General features: G+C 42.7%; 1 protein-coding gene across 1 annotated transcript; it reads left to right on the top strand.

Moving 5' to 3' along the window:
* Positions 1-4,846: 4,846 nt before the first annotated feature.
* On the top strand, positions 4,847-21,457 carry HPRT1 (hypoxanthine phosphoribosyltransferase 1). The gene is made up of 9 exons (XM_038122863.1): positions 4,847-4,952; positions 6,883-6,989; positions 8,457-8,640; positions 12,663-12,728; positions 13,368-13,385; positions 15,670-15,752; positions 17,925-17,971; positions 19,821-19,897; positions 20,516-21,457. Exons 1-9 carry the CDS (start codon positions 4,926-4,928, stop codon positions 20,561-20,563), a joined length of 657 nt encoding a protein of 218 aa, XP_037978791.1. The 5' UTR covers positions 4,847-4,925; the 3' UTR covers positions 20,564-21,457.
* Positions 21,458-21,864: the final 407 nt, after the last annotated feature.

The following is a 21,864-nucleotide window of genomic DNA, read 5'->3' as shown; positions in this document are numbered from 1 at the left end:
GGAGAAAATGTACCTCTCAGTATCCCTTGCTGTAGAGCAAAGAAAGGAATCTGATTGTTGTAACTTCCATGGCCCTGCTCTTTGTTCTGCTTTGCTGCTCAAAGAAATTGCTGGGGACCTCAGGTGACTCCTGGAGGGTGGGAAGGGCTGTGCTGCAGTCAGTGGAGGTGTGGGAGGAGTGGAAGGTCAGCCTGGGCTGTACCGTGTCCACGGGCTTGCAGCACCATGTGACAGTGGCTGATAAACACTGGTGTCCCCCTCGTGTGGCAGCAGGGATGGTGCTCATACAGCAAAGGGTTGGTGCTGCAGCTCTCAAAGTGGCTCTGCAGCTGGTGCTGAGCTGCAGTTGTATTTGAGAACTTTCTTATTTTCTTACTCAGTCAGCAACTCCATCGGAACACACCATCCAGTGAGTCAAGCTGAGCTCGGAAAGCAGCCATTTCCAACAAGAAAAAAGAAAAATACTTTAATGATAGTTTCATTGCTCAGGCTTCAACTCTTGTGTTAGGACAGGTTCAAACAAACCCGATGTCCTTTGGGCAGGTCTCTGGATTTCAGGTGTGCTCTCCTCTCCATCCAAGCCACTTCTCACCGCTCTCGTGTGCCAGGGAACAAGGTCTCTGGAGAGCAGGGAGAGGAGCAAGCCCAGACACCAGAGCTGCTGGGGGAAGGTTCACCACACGTGTGCTCAGTCACAGCCGTGGCGCTTGGCCTACCAGAGTCTAGGGTGCCTCTATGGCCACAGGGCCCCAAGGACAGAGTTGTGCTCAGGCCTGGCAGAGCTGAGCCCACGCCCCACTTCAGTGACCGGATCTGCCTTTGCTCGTTTGGTGCCATCTTCAATAATGCTTGTGGCAGTTTCTGTGGGCCCCAGGCGAGCTGGCCCCCGGCAGCAGGCTGGCCCGGGTCCCTCCCGCCAGGCAGGGCTGCGCTGGGCGGGCGAGCGGTGCCAGAGCCGGCCTCTCTGCTCTGTTGAGACAGTGACAGAGCCAGTGCTAGAGCCAGCCTCTCTGCTCTGTTGTGACAGTGGCAGAGCCGGTGCCAGAGCCAGTGCCAGAGCCAGCCTCTCTGCTCTGTTGTGACAGTGACAGAGCCAGTGACAGAGCCGGTGCCAGAGCCGGCCTCTCTGCTCTGTTGTGACAGTGACAGAGCCGGTGCCAGAGCCGGTGCCAGAGCCAGCCTCTCCGCTCTGTTGTGACAGTGGCAGAGCCGGTGCCAGAGCCAGCCTCTCCGCTCTGTTGTGACAGTGACAGAGCCAGTGCTAGAGCCAGCCTCTCCGCTCTGTTGTGACAGTGACAGAGCCAGTGCTAGAGCCAGCCTCTCCGCTCTGTTGTGACAGTGACAGAGCCAGTGCTAGAGCCAGCCTCTCCGCTCTGTTGTGACAGTGACAGAGCCGTGTGTCTGGTCCTGCTAGGCCAGGGCTGCTGGGACAGTTCTTAACGGGTGTTTGCAATTGAAAGCTGATAAATGCCACAAATACCAGCCCGAAGAGCAGCACGGTCTGCAGTGATCCAGGCTGTTTCTCGGGATGGTTCACGTTTTTGATCAGCCGCTGCTGAGTGTTTTGTACTCCTTGTGTAATTTTTGTGCCACTGACCGGTCCTTGCACTACTGAATAAAGACCAATTGTCTGTAATTCCCCCAACCTCCATCCTGGACTGTGAAAACCTTTTTAGTGAAATAGGGAAGTTATCTACAGTTACAGGGAAGTACATCAATTCAGATGTTTTGCTTATCTTAGTTTTGGTAAGCAAATTGTCACTTATTATCTGGGCAGGAAGAGAAAATTTGATAAACTCTCACCATCCAGGATATACCAGTCTTGAAACCAGTAAGTAGATAGGCACCACTTTCCAAAATCCATGGAGACTGTCGCCACTGAGAATCACTGTGATGACAAATTTTTGCAGGAATCAACAAGACAGAGAACAAGAACATGATTTAAAAAGGTATTTTGCAACGAACAACATCTATTCCATATTTCTTAGGAAAGGTGTGTCTCTTTTTAAATGATGTTTTGGTACATCTGGCTTCCTCTCCCATTTGAAACATTTGGCTAGAAAAATAATTATATGCTATTTAAATTTCTAGTCAGAGTGGAAAGATTTCTTTGCAGCCATGAAGTAGATGGGATGCTTGTGCACTAAATTCACATTCTAGTGAATGCTCTCTATATAATTTAATCAGATATTTCTTTTTGGTTTTCCTCTTGATTAAAAATAGTGGTACTCCTCTCAGGATGGGGTTAATATCCCCAGAATTCTTCATTTTCCCCCATTCTGTCTGCACAGACAAATTTCTGGTCACAAGGGAATCCTGCTGGTCTAGTTAATCTGCTGAAAATTGGTTGTACTCTTTGCTTTTTTTAGGAGACTTGTTTTGTGAAACAAAACCAGCAGATAAATTCTGCTGATTCCCTGTGAGTCACTCAGCAGCAATGTCAAAGCTGGGAGGAAAAAGTGGGGAGAAGAGCAGGGGATTGGTGAATGGGCACTGACCTGAAGATCTGACCCAGTGCACACCATTTCAGGTGCTTCAAAAGATGAATACTGCCTCCAGGTACCCCACCAGTGGGGACACATGGTCAGCCAGAAAGGTTTTTAAAAGTCAATTAATAAAATTATTTACAACTGGTGCTCACACATGCCATGGTTCACTGGGCCTGAGCACTGAGATATGCCTGGCTGGCAACAGAGAACAAAATAATTATGAAATTAAGAGTCGACTCAGAGACAAAACACTCTGCCCATTTATTACATTATTTTGCCTTGTAAAAAGCTGTGCATACCAGAGAAATCAAAACTTTGGCTTTCCCACCTTATGCATCATCTAGACAGAAAATGTGCAGCTCCCAGGTACCTCTGAACCCCCTCCCTCACCCTGCCCTGCAAGCCTCAGTGGCCTCGTAACCAGCAAGAGCAAAACTAAATCTGGTGCTGATCTCAGCTGACCAACTTCCTGTAACATCAGCAAATACCTTTGCTTTTGTAAATCTGTTTTTCCCTCCATAATGGGGTGCCAGTGGGACCAGAAATGCTTTGGGTCCAGGAATGCAGTGTTTGGCAGGAGGAACAAAGAAATTGCTCATCCAGAAGGGCAAAACAGGACGAGTGGTTTTGTTTGCTGGGGAGAAACCACATGGAAGTCAAGCCAACAACTCCTGCATGCCATCAGAAAGGTGCTGTTGCATGATACTTTAATGGCAGACATTGATATTAGACCTTAATGAGAAATGTCTTCAGTAACCAAAATACAATCAGGTCCTCTTCTGAGGTTGCAGAGTCTCTCCATAGGTACTGCCCACCGCCCACTAATGTCAGGCTCTCCCTGAAGCTGACAGGGCAGCTGTTCTTCCTGGCCTCCCGGAAACAGTCCAGCTAAGGCACGTTCCTGATATCCCTTGGCTGCAGGGCATGTTTCATTCTGCTGCTCCAGGCAACTCGATAAAGTTCCACCCACTCCAGTTAACCCGCCCAGACTGTAACAATACAGCACTCACGAGGGATAGGGATCGTGCCCATTTGCTTAGTTAAAATGTGCTTAAATTGGTTGTTTTATACAAAGGAACACTTAATTTGATTTCATTGTGTTTTCTGAGCCAACAGTAATAATGCTAGATGCATATCAGAGGGTGATTGCTACAGTTCTTTATGAGTAAAGTTATTTTAAAGAATCATTATCCTTTTCTTGACACCAAGCATTTATGCACAATAAAATAGAACCTGGTTTCTACCCCTTAGAGAAAGAAGGGGAAAGTCTCCAGCTGCTACATAATATTAGAAATCACGAATTTTCATTTGCAGTGTTGTGTTGTCCTTAATTGTCCTTATTGTCCACACCTACAGGAAAAGCTGACACTTTTTTTTTCCTTTCTCTCATTTGAGACCACTGGAACTGTCTGTGCTTTCTTATTATTTTACCTCTGTCTGTGGAGCCCCTCCATGGACGTGAACACCTGCTGGATGTGCATCCCTGTGCCTGGTTCTGGAATGACAGCAGTTACCCGCCCTGTTCCCCCGGACATCAGGAGTCACAGAAGCACGGGATCAATTAGGTTGGGAAAAAACTCCGAGATCATCGAGTGCAGCCAATGGCCCAACACCACTTTGTCAGCCAGACCATGGCACCGAGTGCCGCGTTCAGTTTGCCCTTAAACACCTCCAGGAACGGTGACTCCACCACCTCCCCGGGCTGCCTGTTCCAATGTCTAATCACCCTTTCTGTGAAGAAATTCTCTCTAATGTCCAACCTAAAGCTCCCCTGGCACAGCTAAGATCTTATCCCCTTGTCCTGTCGCTGGTTCCCCGGGAGAAGAGCCCGACCCCCGCCCGGCTCCAGCCTCCTGTGGGGAGCTGTACGGAGCAGTAAGGTCCCCCCTAAGCGCCCTTTTCTCCGGGCCAAGCACCCCCAGCTCCCTCGAGAGCTCCCGTCAGACTTGTGCTCCAGGGCCTTCACCCACTTCTGTTGCCCTTCTCTGGACCCGGTCCAGCACCTCAATGTCCTTCCTGAGCTGAGGGGCCCAGAACTGGACACAGCACCGTCACCTTCCCATGTCATCCTGAGAGGACGGGGAACGCACAGCGGGCTGTGCGAGGGGAGGCTCCACTCTCAAGACAAGGAGTGGGGACGTGGGACGGCGCGGGGACAGCTGCACCCTGCTGGGATGGGGACAGCCCCTGCGAGGGACCAGCTCGAGGATGCGTCCCTCCGACCGCTCCCCGCGCCGCGGCACGGCCCGCAGAAAGCGGCCATGTTGAGGGCGGGGAGCGCGGAGGGCGCGGAGGCGGCGCCGGGGCCGCAGCGGGCGCGGCGCCTCCTGCTCCCAGCGCCCGCCGCCGCCGCCGCTCCTGTCGCTCCTGTCGCTCCCGGCGCCCGCTCCCGCCGCTCCGAGCCGCCCACAGCCGCCGCCGGCCGGGCCGCGCTCCATGGCGACCCCCAGCCCCTGCATCGTGGTGAGTGCGGGGGCCGCCGCCCGCGGGACGGGGGATGCTGGGCGCCGGGGCCGCTGTCCCCCGCCTGCCCCCCGGAATGCGGCGATGTGTGAGGGAACGCGAGGGGTGGCGTGGCGTGGCGTATCGTGTGTCGTGCCGTGTCGTGCCGCGTCCCTCGGCGCCGGGAGCCGCCGCCCCGCGGAGTCACCTTGAGGGCAGCCCCGGCCTCCCGGCGCCGGGCCCCGGTGTCCGTCCCTGCCCTCCCTGCCCCCGGCCGGGCGCGTCCCTTCCCGGAGCGGCCGCGGGTCCCTCGGGGTGGGATCCGGGGCGATCCCGAGGGCGGCGGGCAAAGCCGGCGTTGGCGCCTCCGGAGCGAAGGTGGAAGAACTTCCCCCAGCGCCGCACAACTTCCTATTCCTGTTGCTGATCCCGGCGTGCGGGAGGCTCCGGTCGGGAGAGCCCCACGTGTGTGAGCTGGCTCTGGTTCTGCAGGAGCTGCATCCTCGATATTTTTGTGTAATTGCCGCGTCTGCTAAGGCTCTTAATGCTCATTTTTATTTATCGTTTTAAAGCAAGTGCCAGTGCTGATGAAGTGCGTGCGGTGTCTGATGGCCGAGAGCTGTGACGGCCGCGAGGTTGCGACAGTAAATCCCTGCAGTCCATAAAAAGCCTAATAAAACCTGTAGGAAGGGCCCATTCCCTGCCAGATGCAGAATGGAAGGTTTAGTAGACACGCTGGATATAACGATGGGTCTGACCAAAGAAAAACCCCATGAGTTTTGGGTAGGACCAGCCTTATTTCTTAAAATAAGTCCCTGTGGACTGCAGGGACCATGAGCTCTTGCTGTGTGTGTGCAGCTCACACGGGGTCAGTTTTGGATGGGAGGGTGGAATAATAATGAAATTCCCCAGATTAAATACTCATTAAAGATTAAGCAACAAAAAACCCGTGTAAACAGTTGTCGAACCATTGGCCAGGTAAGTGTTTCCACAGGCACTGAAATAAGATTTGAGTCCTGCAAGGATACTTGTAGCCAAAATGGATACTTAAAATGCCTGCCCTGGTGAACTGTCAGCACTAACCTTCTGTTTTCCCTCTGAAATTCGTTTTCACATGGTAGTGTTCAGCTACATAACCAGAGAGGAAAGTAATTAAAAACCCACATAATTTTCAAGCTGCAGCAGGGTTAGGGTTCACGGAAGGCTCTGTTTGATTTAACAGTGTGCCCTGAACCTCAGCAGTGTTTGGTATCATTATGTATGTTTGCTAATCCCTTGTCCTAATTAATATGCACTTGCCAGTGTTGCAGGCTGTTTCATACAGGGAGTTTGCCCATGTGGAACAGGTGGCTGAAAGCTTTAATTTCAGTTTCTGAATAATCTTGAACCTCTCCATTTTGGAAACGTTGATCAGAGCAGATTTGCTTCACAGCAGCATAACTTGTCATGCTCACGTAGCTCTCTTGCCTGGTCCTGCAAACTGGCTCGAGTGTTTTGTTGTGATCGAGTGTTGTGGAGATTTGGAAGGTGTCCATGTCAGAACCTCTGTTTGTTTAATTGCAGATGCAGGTTCTGCATTATAGTAGGAAAATCAAAGGGGTTAAAAAGCTTGATTATTTTTGTAATGGAATATAGAGTTCCACTGAGGTGTAGTAACTTCAGTTTCCTGCTCTCCACTGGAGGAGAACGTTGTGGGACTTTCACACATTGCATTGCATAACAACTCATGATGTTTCAAGTAACTCTTGTGAACTCTTAGATTACACTTTACTCTGTGTTCAGTGTGACTGATTTCAGAGAGGGGGAAAGGTGGTTCTGATGAGCATTGTGGGGTTGATAGGTTTTACTCATGGGTTTGATAGTTTTTACTCAATAAAGCAAAGGACTTGAAGTTTCTCAGCACAGACTTTCGCTAAGGCTTTGTAGAAATCTCACCTTGTTTCCTTTTCAGATTGGTGATGATGAACAAGGTTACGACCTGGATTTGTTCTGCATACCTAAACATTATGCAGATGATTTGGAAAAAGTCTATATTCCTCATGGGCTCATCATGGACAGGTTTGTTTGACTTCAGACAGTATACTGATTGCATGAAACGGGAATAAACGTCTTCCAGTGATAATTTTGCTGCGTGGAGACTGTCTAAATAGATTACATTTAATTAGAGACTCAAATGGACAATTAATCTCTTTTTGTTTGTTTGTTTTTTTGGCTTCTGAGAGTTTGTACATTTACAGTCACACTATTAGTTGAAAATTGGTCATAATTCTCAAGTGAAATTTTGTAGTATGTAGCAACTTTGGACTTTCTTTCCAGGGTTTCTTTGATATTTTACCCTCTCAAAATCTAACTAGAAGACATTTTGTTGTGTCAGTTCAGTTAGAAAATATAGGTTCTTGAATTTCCATATTAATAAAAGTAAACTATTAATCACATCATTTTAGAATCTCTCATGTTGATGTGGTAGATAAATAATGTCCAACTTTCTCCTGCCTTCTAAGAAAGACATTATCCTCTGCAAATATCAATCTGTCATTTCTGTGGTTGCTGAAATCTGTGATGTGCTATTCAAGTTTTGTATTGTGTGATCAGAAATGTGTTCACAAGCCTACAAGACGTTTTTGTTTTGCTTTGTGGTTGAGAGTTGCTAATTTTCTTTGTGAGAATGAACAACAAATTCAGTGAATTTAAGCCTTTTATGAGTGGTGCTGGATGGGTCTTCCAGGGGATCTTGTGACTAGGAATGTGTTTAGATTTTGCATGGTTCTATTTGACTAGATACAATGAACATCCCTATTAAAAAAATTCTTTTTAAATATTAAAACTTTACACTGGAAGTCCATATAGAGGAAAAAATTGGACAAAGTACACATCATTAAGGAATTGACGTAATGTTTATAATGGTTGGCTTTCTCTGAGAAAGCTGCTGTCAGCTGGCACACAATAAATGCAGACCATGCTTTCTAAAATAAATGGCAAAATAAATTTAGAAACAATTATTGCAGAAAAACGGCACAGCGTTCTCTTGCTCTGCCTTGCTGGTATTGTATTCTGCTTTCAGGACGAATTTCTGGCATTCTGATTTGGCAAATTAACATCAGCTCTTCAGTTTACAATTGGAGAGTTGTCTTGCTCGTCAGCTGGCGAGGGCCGCTGCCTTTGGGGTTGTGTTAGCTTACATTGCTCTTTGCGTGGAAGCTGAACCTGTGTTTGGAAGGAGGAAACACATCTTCATGTCTCTTATCTGACAGTGAAACAGTTTCAGGGTGTTAAGGTTTGCTTTGGCTGCCTGTGATGTAGGGAAAAAGCGCATTTGGCAGCACTGCTGTTGGATTAACCTTGAAAAGCAGAACTTTGTTGACCGGTAAGGTGTAAGAGTGACTGAAGTGGTGGGCAAATATTTCCAAGCAAAATGTGTTTCCAGGTTTGCTGTGTGTGTTTGCTGCTGCTGGGAGTATCAAAAGCTGCTGCTGTGATGGACAAGTGAAATGTTATGACAGCTCACTCTTCCTTGGTTTTGTTTAGGACGGAGAGACTGGCACGAGAAATTATGAAGGGCATGGGAGGACACCACATTGTGGCACTCTGTGTACTCAAGGGTGGCTATAAATTTTTTGCTGATTTATTAGACTACATCAAAGCCCTGAACAGGAACAGTGACAAATCAATCCCCATGACAGTCGACTTCATTAGGTTGAAGAGTTATTGTGTAAGTATCTATGCAGTACTGTGCAATTTTTAGCTAAGTTGACTACAAATTATTAACAGGGGTGGTTTAATATTGTTACTGCCCTAATATGCTAATATTAAACAAATAATTAAGGGAATTAAGAGTCACAGGCCAATTTAGTCTTTACCTTTTTATATAATATGTTTTCTTTTAGACCTTGATATACCACTAAATCATTAACTGAGGAGAGAGACCCTTTTACGTGTCCTTTACTTGTTCAGCAACTTCCTCTCTGGCCTCTACCCCACCTCTAAAGCTGTGGCTCTAGACAACTACAGAGAATTTTCCTGCAACTGTTATTACAAAAATTTAATTCTGAGAGTTTTTATATGGCCCAGACATCATTCTGGGACAGGATGACTTGAAAGCTGCAGAAATGGTTCACTGTCTCATTTTTGTTTTGATGAACCAAACAATGAACAAAATTAGTTGTATTTGGTCATGAGGAAACACTAGATACATAAACGTAGATTTGTGATTAATAGCCTCTGAATATGGCATTACATTTTCAAGACAAGGCATAGGTTGCCTTGGGATTAGATTTTTGGGGGAAGAATTTATTTTGATTCTGAACACAAGTATTCAACTTGGTAGGGAAACAGAACATTCTGCAACACGAGGTAACTTTTAGGTTTTACAGAAGGAAGCATAGGGTTATGTTGTGCAGGTCAGGGGAAGAAGCAGGTGTTTGTCAGCACAGTATGATTTCCAGCTTACTCAGCCAAGTCTCATGTTTTTGGGATTTCAGAAATTTATGATTTTTTCCCTAAGACCATCTATAAGACTGAAATAATGGTTTTCTTTTTTTGTTTCAGTTTAGAGTGTTTGAATACATTGTTTCACAATGTTATGCTGTTTATTCTGTATCAGCAGCTTTGCATTGAAGTCAGGGTTACTTGTCCCAGCTGTAGACCACTCCCCATTCCAGCAGGAAAATACAGATACCTGAATTGAAAACATCACTCTCATCTTTTGTTTCATTAAACTGTGAAACCTGAGATGGAATTATTTACAGACTTAGTCTGGACTGTTGCAGAACTTGATAAATGCATGATTCCTCTCAAGCTGTCCATTAAAGTGTCATGACAAAGCCAAGAGCTGCGTGGGGCTTTGGTGCAGTCCTTCTGCAGGACAGGCAGCCCTGGCTGCCCGAGGCACACACACAGCTGGGGTTACCTGGAGACCACACTCGGGTTTGCAGAGCACGAGGCACTAATTCAGTTATGTGCTTTAATGAGAGTGCAGGGCTGGGCAGAAGGGCTTCTGCCAGCCTTGGGCTGTATCTCACAAGGCACTTTGTGCTTATGCACTGTGTTAGAATCAGTGAGGGAGAGCAGTCTGAGCCTCTTTTCTGCTGTGCCTCCCAAAAGGGAAGGCTCCTGCCTCAAGTCCACTTCACCCCAAAGCCCCCCACATGCCCAAATATTCTGCCTGTAAAAGCTGCAGAAAACTGAATGTCTCTATTACAGAATAGTAGGTTAAAGAATAGAAAATTATGGCTTCCACCTGCTTTTTTTCTTGGAGTGGAAATTGTGTATCTTCTGCTTTCTCCACTTAGGAACACTTCCAATAACTTACTTACCTTGTTTAAAGAATCAGTACAAAGACTACACCCTTCATGCTCTCTACTTTCTAACTAAAAAAAAAAAAAGAAGGAGAAATAGTTTGAAACACCTGAAAAAAGTTGCTGCTGAAAAGCAAGGCTGACTTTTAACTGGTCTCCTAGGTGTGTTTTGGTTCATTTCTTTACTACAGCTTTTTTTGTTTATTCCCTCTCAGAACTGCAGTGCCTTGATATTAATAGGGGAGTGAGCAGCAAAGTAAGTTTTATGGAGATTACAATCCTGTTTTTACTAGAGAAACAAGTGGTTGAGGAGAAAAGCAGAGAAATGGAGACAGAAAGCTGTTGAAGCCAGACATTTTCCTTGAAGTGTTGGCTTGAGGGTTTTTGATTTTGTCAGCTAGTTCTATAAAATAATATTTTCTTGTTCTGGATGAGTGAGGAGCTGCTATGTGATGCCTCCACTACACTATTCATGAGCATTTATTTTCTGTAGACTCCCTTAGGTGGCTATTAATATCCAAATTTAGGTCCTTTAGATTGCATAATTTGATAGACTGAATAAGATTATCCTATCGTAAACATGTATATAACAGCTTGTCTGGCTCTTCTATCAGTAATAGTGTCAGAGTGCTAAATCTGCTCTGTGGTTTTGATCTGTGCTTTGCTACATGAAGGGATCGGTGTTCAGTGGTGTGAAAATCATCACAAACTGTAATGGGCAGTTGCAAGTGGAGCTTTCAGCTCTCTTGTTGCTGTCTCTGGATGTCATTACTGGATCATGCTGCCTGCCTTTACAGACTGGATAAAAGATGTTAAAAATATCCTGGTCGCATAAATGAAGCAGATGAACTTTTGTAATGGTTCTATAATTGATGTAATTGAAGTTCTATTCTTGTTTCAAACTGATCATTTAATATTTACAAGCATATGGGGTTTTTTTTGTGTTGCAATGCAAAATTCATACTGTACTGCATCCAAAATAATTGTTCTAAAAAAACTGACATGATCAACCTGTGCTTAAACTTTACTTGTGACTCCAGTTTTCCAAGTCCTTACGGATGAATTTTAAGGATCTGGCAAGCTGTTAAGAAATTGAAAGATAGTGTTTGTGATCAGATCTGGCTCTCAGTATTCTTGACAAACAGTTTATTCTCTTTGTGTTACAAGAAGAATGGCTTTTCACCAGTCTCCTGCATTTAAGCACGGAAATGAGCAAATGTTGCTTGTATAGTAATGAAGGGCAGCCAAAAGACAGTGGATGTGTTGCACTGTCACTGGTGAAAACCTGGATTTTCAGTGGAGTATGTGGAAAACTCTGGTTAGGCTGGTCACAGCAGTATTCTGAAAGGTCTCTGCTAACCAATCGTTACAGCAGGTACTGTAAGGAACTTAAAATGCCACTTTAAAAGGTCATCTTGGAGTCACTTGAGTCAGGAGTTACAGTCTTGTAAAACATTATTGTTTTCCAGGAGTGACAACAGGGAGGCAGTGAAAACAGATCTAAACAGTAAAACTCTTATGTGTTAAACCATGAAGCATTAAAGTCTTACCAGTACTGAACTCGGAAATAAGGCTCCTGAAGATAATTAAAACATTGCTTAATGATTAAACAAAGTTCTTGCCAGTGGAAATCTGGTTATAGCCAATGTCAGAAATCTTTAACCGTTTTTTCACCCTTTCATTGCTCAGGAACTTAGCACCTGCATATGACATCTAACATGAACTGTGAGACACTGTTGAGGTTTAAATCAGTTGAGTGAGTTTAATAAACTGCAAAGATTTGAGGCACTCCTAGCAGCTGTTTTTAACTTTCCTGTATAACAGTTAATTTATGTTTTTATCACAGTTCAGATTTACTGAAGCAAAATGCAGTGTAGTGATGGTGTACCTGTGTTGCTGTTCAGTTGTATAAGAACTAATTTGATTTGTTACCAATATTGGCTGTAAACTAGGTGTAAGCTTTTCTGGCTATTTTTGTAGCTTATTGTTCTAAATAGCAATCAGTGCCTTGTTTGCTGGCTATTCTTGTTATGATTGCCTATTCTTATTCAGGGTAAGACTTTCTAAAGCAATAAAGTTTAAAATGTAAATTACCAGCTATACAGCATCCTGTAGCTTGGAAACCAGAAGTTGTTTTTGTCCTGTTTCTATATCTGTAGAGAATGCATAGCAAGTCCTTGCTTTTTAGATTCATATGTGTATATAATGGTCACAGATTATGTGTTGATGCAAATCTCTTGTCAAACAGTCTTTTATCTGAAATACTATCTTTGAAGTTGATCACTTGTAATTTCTTTGTTCATAGAGATGCTGTTGTTGCCGTGCTTCTGAAAGCTTTAACATTTACCAGTTGTGTACTTCACAGTTTTGACATTTACTGCAAGAAGAAAATCAGTTTAATTCTTGTCATGCAAATGTTCACCCTCCTCTTTCTTAGAATGATCAGTCAACTGGAGATATCAAAGTCATTGGGGGAGATGACCTCTCAACCCTGACTGGAAAGGTGGGTGCAGCTGTGTGTGTCTGTGTTTGTTCACTGGAGGAGTCGTGGGGATTCATACTGTTGAGATGTGTAACGTGCAGCCCACGTCAGGAACACAGCTCCTCATGATAGGCAGTGACAAGAGGAGGAAGTAGGAGAATGCAAATTGGGAATCTGCTTTTCTCCAGTGATCCTATGGAGATCATTGAGCCAGGTGTCAGGGGTTAAAGCACCACTGCTCCTGCTCTGTCAGAACACATCACTTTCCCCTTCTCCTCACACCGAGGTGATTTTTAAGACGTTTGTGTCAATGTAAAGGATGTAGGTATGACAGAACTGTACCTGTCTCTGCAGTAGGACACTCTTCTCTAGAAGAATAGGAATTGTATAGACCCTGTTTTGATCTCTTGCAAATGTCTAGAATTTTCAAAGTCTGAATAATTCAAAGACTGTACTTAGCATGAGTTGCTGAGAAGAATCTCAGCTAATTATTAGAGCATCAGAAATGTTAAACTACAAAGCAGTTGCTGTTACACATGTAAACATACATAAATGGTGGTGCAAATATTTAAGTGCACTGAAGATGAGTTATGAAGATTAATAAGAAATTGTATGTTGTCTAGATACTAATGGATTTGTTTTTCTTTTTCTTCCTACCAGAATGTTTTGATCGTAGAAGTAAGTATTATGTTTCACTTGGAAGTTCTAATGTGTGACAGGTAAAACAGCTCTAATAGAAGTTGTTCCTGAGCCAGAAAACCTACAGTTCGTGGCTTCAAGGTTTCCAGCTTCTGATTTCAGGCCTGAATTTCACAAGTGGTCTCTGAATTTGAACTAAGCTATGTTTTGAATTCTCAAATTGCATTCAATTGCTATATTTAACCAGGAAAACATCCATCTACAATGGTTTGTATTTTCTTTCAGTTTTCTGAGATTTTGTCAATTCTAAAATGTCTAATTTTTTACCTTTCTTTTTTTTTTTTTTTTTTGGTTTGAAAAAGTAGCCTGAAAAAAAAAAAGTGATACTAAGCATGTTATTGTTCTGGGTTCATCCCAGCAAGTTAGGAAACTAAACTGCAGGGGTAGAAAGAGATTCCTGATGTGAGTATCCTAAAATACATGAAAAACTGATCTAAGCCCAGTGGCCATGTGTGTAGTTTGTTTAGAGAATCATGACACAGAAAATGCTAATTCTTAGTTGGCATTTTGCAATTGCTGAATTCCCATTTCTCTCTTGTCATGGTTCTCTGGGTGATACCAGGTTCAGTACAGCTCAGTTTGGTTGCCTGCTAGGTGCTGTTGCTTAGTTCTTGCTTTCATAGCTCTATCTTAATGAACACCATTGCTAATGTGCAGCCAATGTCACTTTCCTGGAGTACAATTGACAATTTCAGGAGAGGGAAGCAGCAGCAGTAGAGAGGAGAAGCGGATGTGCAATCTAATAATGCGTTAAGGCTCCAAATATGGAAATGGCATGTTTGTAAGCAAAGAAACAACTATGGCAACTGATGCATCAGCCAAAGGAAAGGATGTTTCCTCTCATAAAATGTGTTTCTATGTATTATTTTTCTAATTTGAGAAGGTTATAATATTCCACAGGAAGCACATGTAGTTCCAAAACTCCTACCAAAATAGTATGTGTACAGCAGCCGTTGTGTGATCAGCGGTGTCCTTTGAAGTGTATTTTGCTTCAGATAGACAGATGTGTTTAAGTATGTATCTGCTCCATTTCAGATGAATGTAATCCCCAGATTAGGTTAGTTTCTTATTTGTTTAGTGAATCATCTGTCCAGTGACTCGTCTTACACAGTCAGATATGAACACTCACTGATTACCATTTTAACTGTCAAATGGTAAAATGCACATCTATTGTAAATTTAATGTCTTGAGTGCTGGGCTTTACTAAGTCCCTTTAATGTCCAAAACAATTCTGTACAAAGTGGAAATTCATGTCCAATGAACAGCTCATCACACAACAGAAAATCAGTAATAGGTTCTGCTTTTCTCTTAGAGCCTGGAAGTAGCTGTTTATTTACCAACTTTTATTTTTATCTATATACCTGTACATCTTCAACTTCTCTGGAGTTTAATGATTAAAAGCATTGAGTGTTAATGGTAATGCTGACAGGTGCTCTGTTGAGTTTGTTGTTTGATTTTTATTTTAATTAGGAGTCATGGGAAAATCAGCTGAAACAAGAATATGGCTGCTGCTTTGCTGTCTGCCTCCTTCACTTCAAATAGATTTGATTTTAGGCCAGGGCAAGGACTGTCCCTCTTAAAGATGGTGTGGTTGTTTAGTCCAAATGAGGAGGCCATTTCTGATGCTTCAGTTTCAAGCCATATATTCTCTTTTTATTTTCTGTTTATATGTGCAGTGAATGGGATTAAAATGCTGTTTCAAAATTTATTTTAGTGTGTTTTAGACTTCAGAACTGCACTCAGACTTCCCTGTGCAATTTCTTCAGGTATTTCTTGGCTCTGTAAAGTAAACTGTACTCCTTTTCCTTTAGCTGCAGTAATGAGTTGTTCTGCCTGTTTTCCCTTCTTGCTTTTCTTCCTGTAGAATACTCTGTAACTGAACTCAACAGCAAGACTAACATTACTCTTATCATACTCAAATTAAACATTATCTCATTGCTGCAAGGAGTACAAGCCATAAAATAGCCACAAGGAGCCAAGCAGGTCATTGCAGTAACTGCTTGTTCAGCAACTGCTTCCAAAGCCATGGTTATCCACAACAATTAAGCACTCTTGTTAATGCGTGTGATCACTTTACCCAGTGGTTGTGCAAGCCCAGCACTGTGTTTCGTGCCACCTGGATTTGGTTGTGAGCATTTCTACAGCTGTAGTTTGCCATATTTTCATGCTGCTGTGGATGAGAAGTTTTGGGGGTAGAAACTTGAAAGTGCTGCTCTGACATGGTTAATATTCTGTCTTACACGAGTGTTTTTTTTTTTTTCAGGATATAATTGATACTGGTAAAACAATGAAAACGTTGCTGTCTCTACTTAAACAGTACAATCCAAAGATGGTGAAAGTAGCCAGGTAAATGTTTGATGATTATTTGTGCTGGTTTTCACCTTAAGAAGGTCTTAAAAAAACCCCAAAATCAACAAGTAAAACAAACATCGATCACATTTCCATGGAAGAGAAACAGGAGGGAACATTTCTGCAGCAGTCATATGTGATGTGATCTGTTGAAGTCACTACTTGTTTAAACTCCTGAAGCACTTTTGCATACTGTAAGCACATATATATGTTAAGGATATTGGAAACACTGTCCTTTCCAGTCTTATTGCTGGAAGAGTTCCTGTGCTTCAGAAGGGCATAACTTGTGCATGCCTGGAACACCTCTTGCCTATCAAATTATGGTAAGGTTTGTGAGCTTTTACCAAACAAACATCCAAAGATGTTTGTTTCTGCTGGCACTATATGCAACTTCACTATACTGCAGTGGTGTACCTGTGCAATGGAGATTTTCTGGTTTTCCTTCTTTAATTGTGGACTTTAATTAGTTTGCACACTAACATGAGTGAGTGTGTAGTGTGCGTAGTGCAGCTGAGCTTTAGAGGTCATTCTGTGAGAGTCACCCAGCCATATGCTCTTCCAGGCTTTTCTACTTAGTTACACCTTTAATCAGTTCATTTCAAAACGTTTCATAATTAAATAACTTGCAACCAACAGGAAGAATTGAGGATAATATTGTATAATTAACCAATATCAACATTCCTCCTGCTTCTTTTTAAATTGCATCTGTTGCGCTGCTATGCTGTGGTTGTGTATTTTTTAATAAAAGCATAATGATTGCTGGGGATTAGAGATAAAGCAGAGCTGGGTGTAATATCTAATCACTTGTGTTGCCATAACAATGTCAGAGCAGTTGTTGGACTTACCAACACAGCTCTTCTTGGGGGTAATCTGGAGGTGACCTGCTGAAGGTGAGGCTGTTGTGGATTTCTCCCTGGCCAGTATTTTAATATGTGTCACTGAAAAGTGTTGTAACACTACAGTGTAAAAAAAATTCATATCATATCATTAATATAGTGCAAAAAAACAATTTCCTGTATTTTAAACCTGTTGCAGTAATTTGGGTCTGCCCAGGGAGAGACCTGGCTAGGGAAACATGATCATTCTAGTCTTCTCTCTCTTATATATCTTTTTTTAATTTTTTTGGTTGTTGTGTTGTTGTTGCACTTGTGGATTGGGTTGGGGTTTTTGAGTTTTTTGGTTTGGTTTGGTTTGGGGGTTTTTTTTAGGTTTCTATTTATTTTCCTTCAGACAATTTAGTAGCTGTAGTAGGGAGATGTGAACTAATGCCAGCACTATTTTGTGGTTTCTTTGATCAAATTCTACACCAATTCTCAAAAATTAGGTCTCCCAATTAGAAGTTTCAGAAACTAAAATCAAAATTGTGACTGTGGCAAATGAGGCCACGTCTTCAGGGGTGATCCAGGAGGGAAGGGGTCTGTGCTTAGTGTACAGAGTTATGCTGGTGCTGTTTGCATTCAGCCATCAACCACCTTTTCTTCTCCTCAGACAGACAAATGTCAGGCCTGTGGGATTGTCTTATAAGAGGTGGAAGTGCTCTGCTGAATAATGAGCAAATCAAACCAAGTTAGCAGGGCATCTGTGTCCACCACAGTACCCCAGCTCTGGATCTCCGTGCTTTTTACCCTCCTGACCGTTAATTCTGATCATCAGAATCAGTTGCATTTTCTTTATGGGTGTAATTAGTACTTCAAGTGAAAAGCAGATAAGGACAAGTTGTGCAACTGCAATTGAGGTCACATTCAAGCAGCTAAACTTTTGCTTCATAAAACTTAGGTTTTTGTTGTTTTTTTTCCCTTGGGCCATATCCCAGATTGTTGCCTCTTTACCTACAAGGTAAATTGCACCTGAAGTTCCCAACATACATAAAATCCCACTAAGTGACTTTTCACAGTGAAAATCCATCCAGATCAGTGTCTCCCAGCCTTTTCCTTGCAGACCTGTTACTCAGCCTTTAGGCTGTGAACCATTCATGATTCTAGGAAGTTTTGATTTTGTCATTATGATCTTTTGTACCTGCAAGTAAAGTAATGGTTTGGAATATGTGTAATTAGGCTGTCAGTTATGCACACTGAGGCCTAACTCAGCTTCTCTGTCATCAAAACAGTGTCATATATTTGTACATGGTGCTTTTCCTTGTTTCAGTTGTACATTAATTTTATTTGACAGTTTGTTGGTGAAAAGAACTCCTCGAAGTGTGGGATATCGGCCGGATTGTAAGTGACTTTTGACAACCATTTTTCATTATTAAAAGTATGTCTGTGTATTGTGTACCTTTTGCTCAAAGTCCAAGGATGTTCCAAACAGGTTTTCACTAACTATTCTTTATAAAGTTTGCTCTTATTTAGATAATTTAAATATTTGGAATATGTTTTGAGACAGTTAATCAGGATTTGTAACATTTGCAACTTTTTATTCTATTGAAGATCAAACTTTGATATTTTGGTCTAGGTTCCACTTCTGTCATGTTCAAATTCTCTCAACTTGCATGTAGTCAAATGCTTCAGTCAGTGGAATCTGCTGGATTCACCTTTTGACACTTTTGGGAGTGATTTGTGTGCCTTAGCCTAGCTACCTCCTGCCATTTGGCTGTCCCCAAGAATGTGGGAGGACTGCATGGGGTAGCAGGTCTGATAAAAGTTTACAGTGTTAAAGTGTCTAAATTGGCACTGGTAATATCTGGGCATCTGAATTATTCCCTTCTTGTCCTCTCCTGTCTGTCCCAAGACTGTTAGTGAAGGAACAGCATCCACAGCAGACAGTGGTGGGAGTGACAGCTCCTCCTGCCTTGGGCAGGGCTGTGTGTTTCAGCCACGTCCCAGAGGCTAAGTTCCTCTTCCATTCATTATGGAAGTGAAGAGAATTGAGCAGCAGAATCACATCCTCTTCCTCCTGCTTTCCAAGGTTGTACAGTGCTCTGTAAGTGAAGCTTTCCATACTTCCAGGCTTCACTGAGGTGCTCCCCTCATTCAAGGACACCCCTCGTTCCTGGGATCTCATTATAGGCTTAGCTGGGCTAACGGTGCCTTTGGAGCATCTTGCAGCAGATGACTTGTTCTGCCATCTGTCCCCAGAGACAACCTGTCAGAGCAGGACATGTGAGCTCTGAAGGAGACAACAAGGCAGCAATGGCTGGGCCTCCATTTTATCCCTGTTTTGTGAGGCCCAGTAAGTGCTAAACATCACCTTAGTTTTTCTAAAAGTGCCCACAGCCTTTTCATTGAATTGCACAGTTTATCTCCCTGTTTTCATCATTGTAGCCAGGAAGAGAAAAAAAACACAGCTTTCCTGCTCAGGAGTCTTTCATTTTAGCATGAGGGAGAAAAAGCCCTTTGGAAATTTTACATTTTAGATAATTTAATTTTTTTGGTCATTTTATAGTGTGTGTAGACAGGGTGGACTAGTCCTGCCTGACAAAGTGTCCTGCTAGAGCTGTTCAGACAATCTGGAATGGCTGATGTCCTCTTTTTAGGCAGACTTTTTGGGAGATAAAAAACACAACCAAACACAAAAAACACCAACAAACCAAAGCCAAAAGCAAACCCAAAGCAGCCAACCCACACCTGTTTCTGAAACCTGCAAATGACCCTTCCTGCAGCCCTGTCTGGAGTGCAGGTCCAGGGCTGTGAGGGGCACTTGTGTTGTGCTCACAAATCCACTGCTGCTGCACTGGCACCTCGGGCATCTAGGAAGTGCCAGGAAGGATTGGCACTTCTGCACATATTTGCAAAGTCAGAGGACATTTTCAAGGAATTTTACATTCTTGTAATAATATCCTGTCAGGAAATTTAAGAGCTTCCATTCATTTCTTGCAGACTAGCACCAGGCAGCTGTGTGAGAACCAATAAATGCATCTATTTAATTTCCTTTAGTTGATAAATCAACAAAGTAAGTGAAAATTGTAAAATGGCTCAAATATTAATCTGAGGGTACTAGAGTGGAAGAAATAAAATGAGTTACAATCTATATCTATAAAATTCCATATTGCCTCTGTAAAAAGATCTAGTGAACTCTAGGAAGTTCTTTTTCTAACACTCTGCTCTGGTGGCTTATGGTCTTTTTCAGTTGTTGGATTTGAAGTGCCAGACAAATTTGTTGTGGGATACGCCCTAGATTACAATGAATACTTCAGAGATTTGAACGTAAGTAATTTTTCCCGTATGTTTTTCTCCATTTAAAACTGGGGAGGAGGAAGGAAGGGAAATCTCCTTACATCATTCTCCCTGCTCTTTAAATCATGCCTCATATTCCAGTGATGAGAACAAAGCCTGTGAGAGCAGCAGGGCAGTGTTTGGAGCTCTGATAAAACAAAAACAGTTATTTTGCTGCATGCAGAGTGGAGGCTGCACAACTGTCAGCTTTGAAATAATGTGAAGTTTGTGTGAAATTTCTTGTCTCACCAGATGTCTGCAACAAATAAGTGCATTTGCTTAGTTATGTCAGAGTTAAAGAAGAGAGACCTGAGAAGAAGTTAAGAAGGGCTCACATTTTATTATTTTTATCATTAACTCTTCATGTGGGTCTCACCAGACCCAGCAGACACTGGGTGGGACAATTAGGAGAGGAGAAAAGAAGGCAATGAGGAGATTTTTGGACCAAAAAAAGACGTAAGTTTTTCTGCATAAACAGTGTCAGAAGATTCTTCCTCCTGAAGTGTGTACAGCACACTTGTGTTGCTTTCAGAAGCTTGTTATTGATGTCAAACCTTGGTCTCTTAGGTCACTTTCCTAACAGGGGCTTTTTATTTTATTTTGTTTCAGCATATCTGTGTGATCAGCGAGACGGGGAAGCAGAAGTACAAAGCATGAAAGCAGAGTTCAAGTGACAACAGAGCTTTGAAACGTTTTGTTTACTGAGTCCTATCTTTCACAGGCTTCAGCTCTGATACACCAGCTACACTTGTAGAATGCCCCAGCCCCATTGCCATATGCTTACTGTAATTTATTGCATGTACAATATAAGAGCTCGTCCTGTTCATTTATATTTTAGAAATGTAAACACTTAGTGCAGTTCTGCACTCCTTATTTTGATTTGCACTACGACTCTACCGACTATCGCTGCCCCTGGTTGGGTTGTGCTGTTTGTGAGCTCCAGAGTCTAACTCTTGCAGTGGTAAATTGCTTAAACCTCATCAACCCAGAACTGAAATAGTTCAAGTACTGTAAATGTAAAGCATTTTATGATAGGGAAGTCTATTGGTAATATTTTTAAAATCTGTAATTTAAGTTTTATATTTTAATGCACAGATGTGATTGTGATTAATGGATAGTTGCACCTTTGGGTGGTAATAAAGCATGAGGAGCAGCCAGTTACAGTATCTGTAATCTCCAAGGGGCTCATCCAAATCTCCTGGAGTTGCCTTATTGCTGTAAAGGAAGTCTGGGTGAAAAGTGTGTTTTTTCTTTCTTTTTTTTTTTTAATAGATGTAATGACAAAACAGAATGTCTAAAATCTAGTTTTAGTTGAGCTGCCTATTTCTGTTAGATTTTTTTCTTTAAAAATATCCATCAGTCTGTGGAATTGCCTTTTAAATTTAAACAATTTTAATATATTTGTGGGGGAAAAAAGAAGTATTGTAATGTTTACTTTATAAGATCTACAAAGCAAAGTACTTTAAATAAAGGCTGTCTCTTTAAAATAAGCCCCACACATCTATCCCACTCATTCTGTACATTAAAGTGCTCTTGAAATTTTCTTCTCAATAATATTTTTTGTAAGTGCTTGTGACAGTGAAGGCAGACTCTACATTTGTTACCTTTGTAGAGCTTTTGGTTAATGTAATCCTGTCTAAGAGAAGGTGATAAAAGTGCTGTGGGAAGATATCGAAAAAGTGCTGTGGGAAGATATCTAAACAATTGCACATTCTCCAACCAAACCAGGCTCCAGAGAGAACAGTTGAAGCAACAGCCCTTTGTTCTGTCTTGGCAAAAATGAAGAGTGGAGATTCTGTGTCCATTAAACGTATCCATGTGGGGAAAAACCCACAAAAAGCCAAACCATTTTGTGAGCAATCCTTTTGGTTTGTTTCATTAGCACTTCTGCTCATGCGGAGTCCAGTTCTGAGCACGGCAGCCCAGCTCACCCCTGTGTTTGTGCTGTGCTTTTTGGT

Source organism: Motacilla alba, chromosome 4A, assembly GCF_015832195.1.
Source record: "Motacilla alba alba isolate MOTALB_02 chromosome 4A, Motacilla_alba_V1.0_pri, whole genome shotgun sequence".
In the NCBI taxonomy this organism is placed as follows: Eukaryota; Metazoa; Chordata; class Aves; order Passeriformes; family Motacillidae; genus Motacilla; species Motacilla alba.
This window is presented reverse-complemented; position numbering and strand designations above follow the sequence as displayed.

Bases quoted from the DNA above. Each gene is read 5' to 3' on its own strand.
- HPRT1 (XM_038122863.1), top strand. From the start codon at position 4,926: ATGGCGACCCCCAGCCCCTGCATCGTG. The intron at 6,990-8,456 runs GTTTGTTTGACT...GGTTTTGTTTAG, and splicing joins CATGGGCTCATCATGGACAG to GACGGAGAGACTGGCACGAG. The intron at 8,641-12,662 runs GTAAGTATCTAT...CCTCTTTCTTAG, and splicing joins TTAGGTTGAAGAGTTATTGT to AATGATCAGTCAACTGGAGA.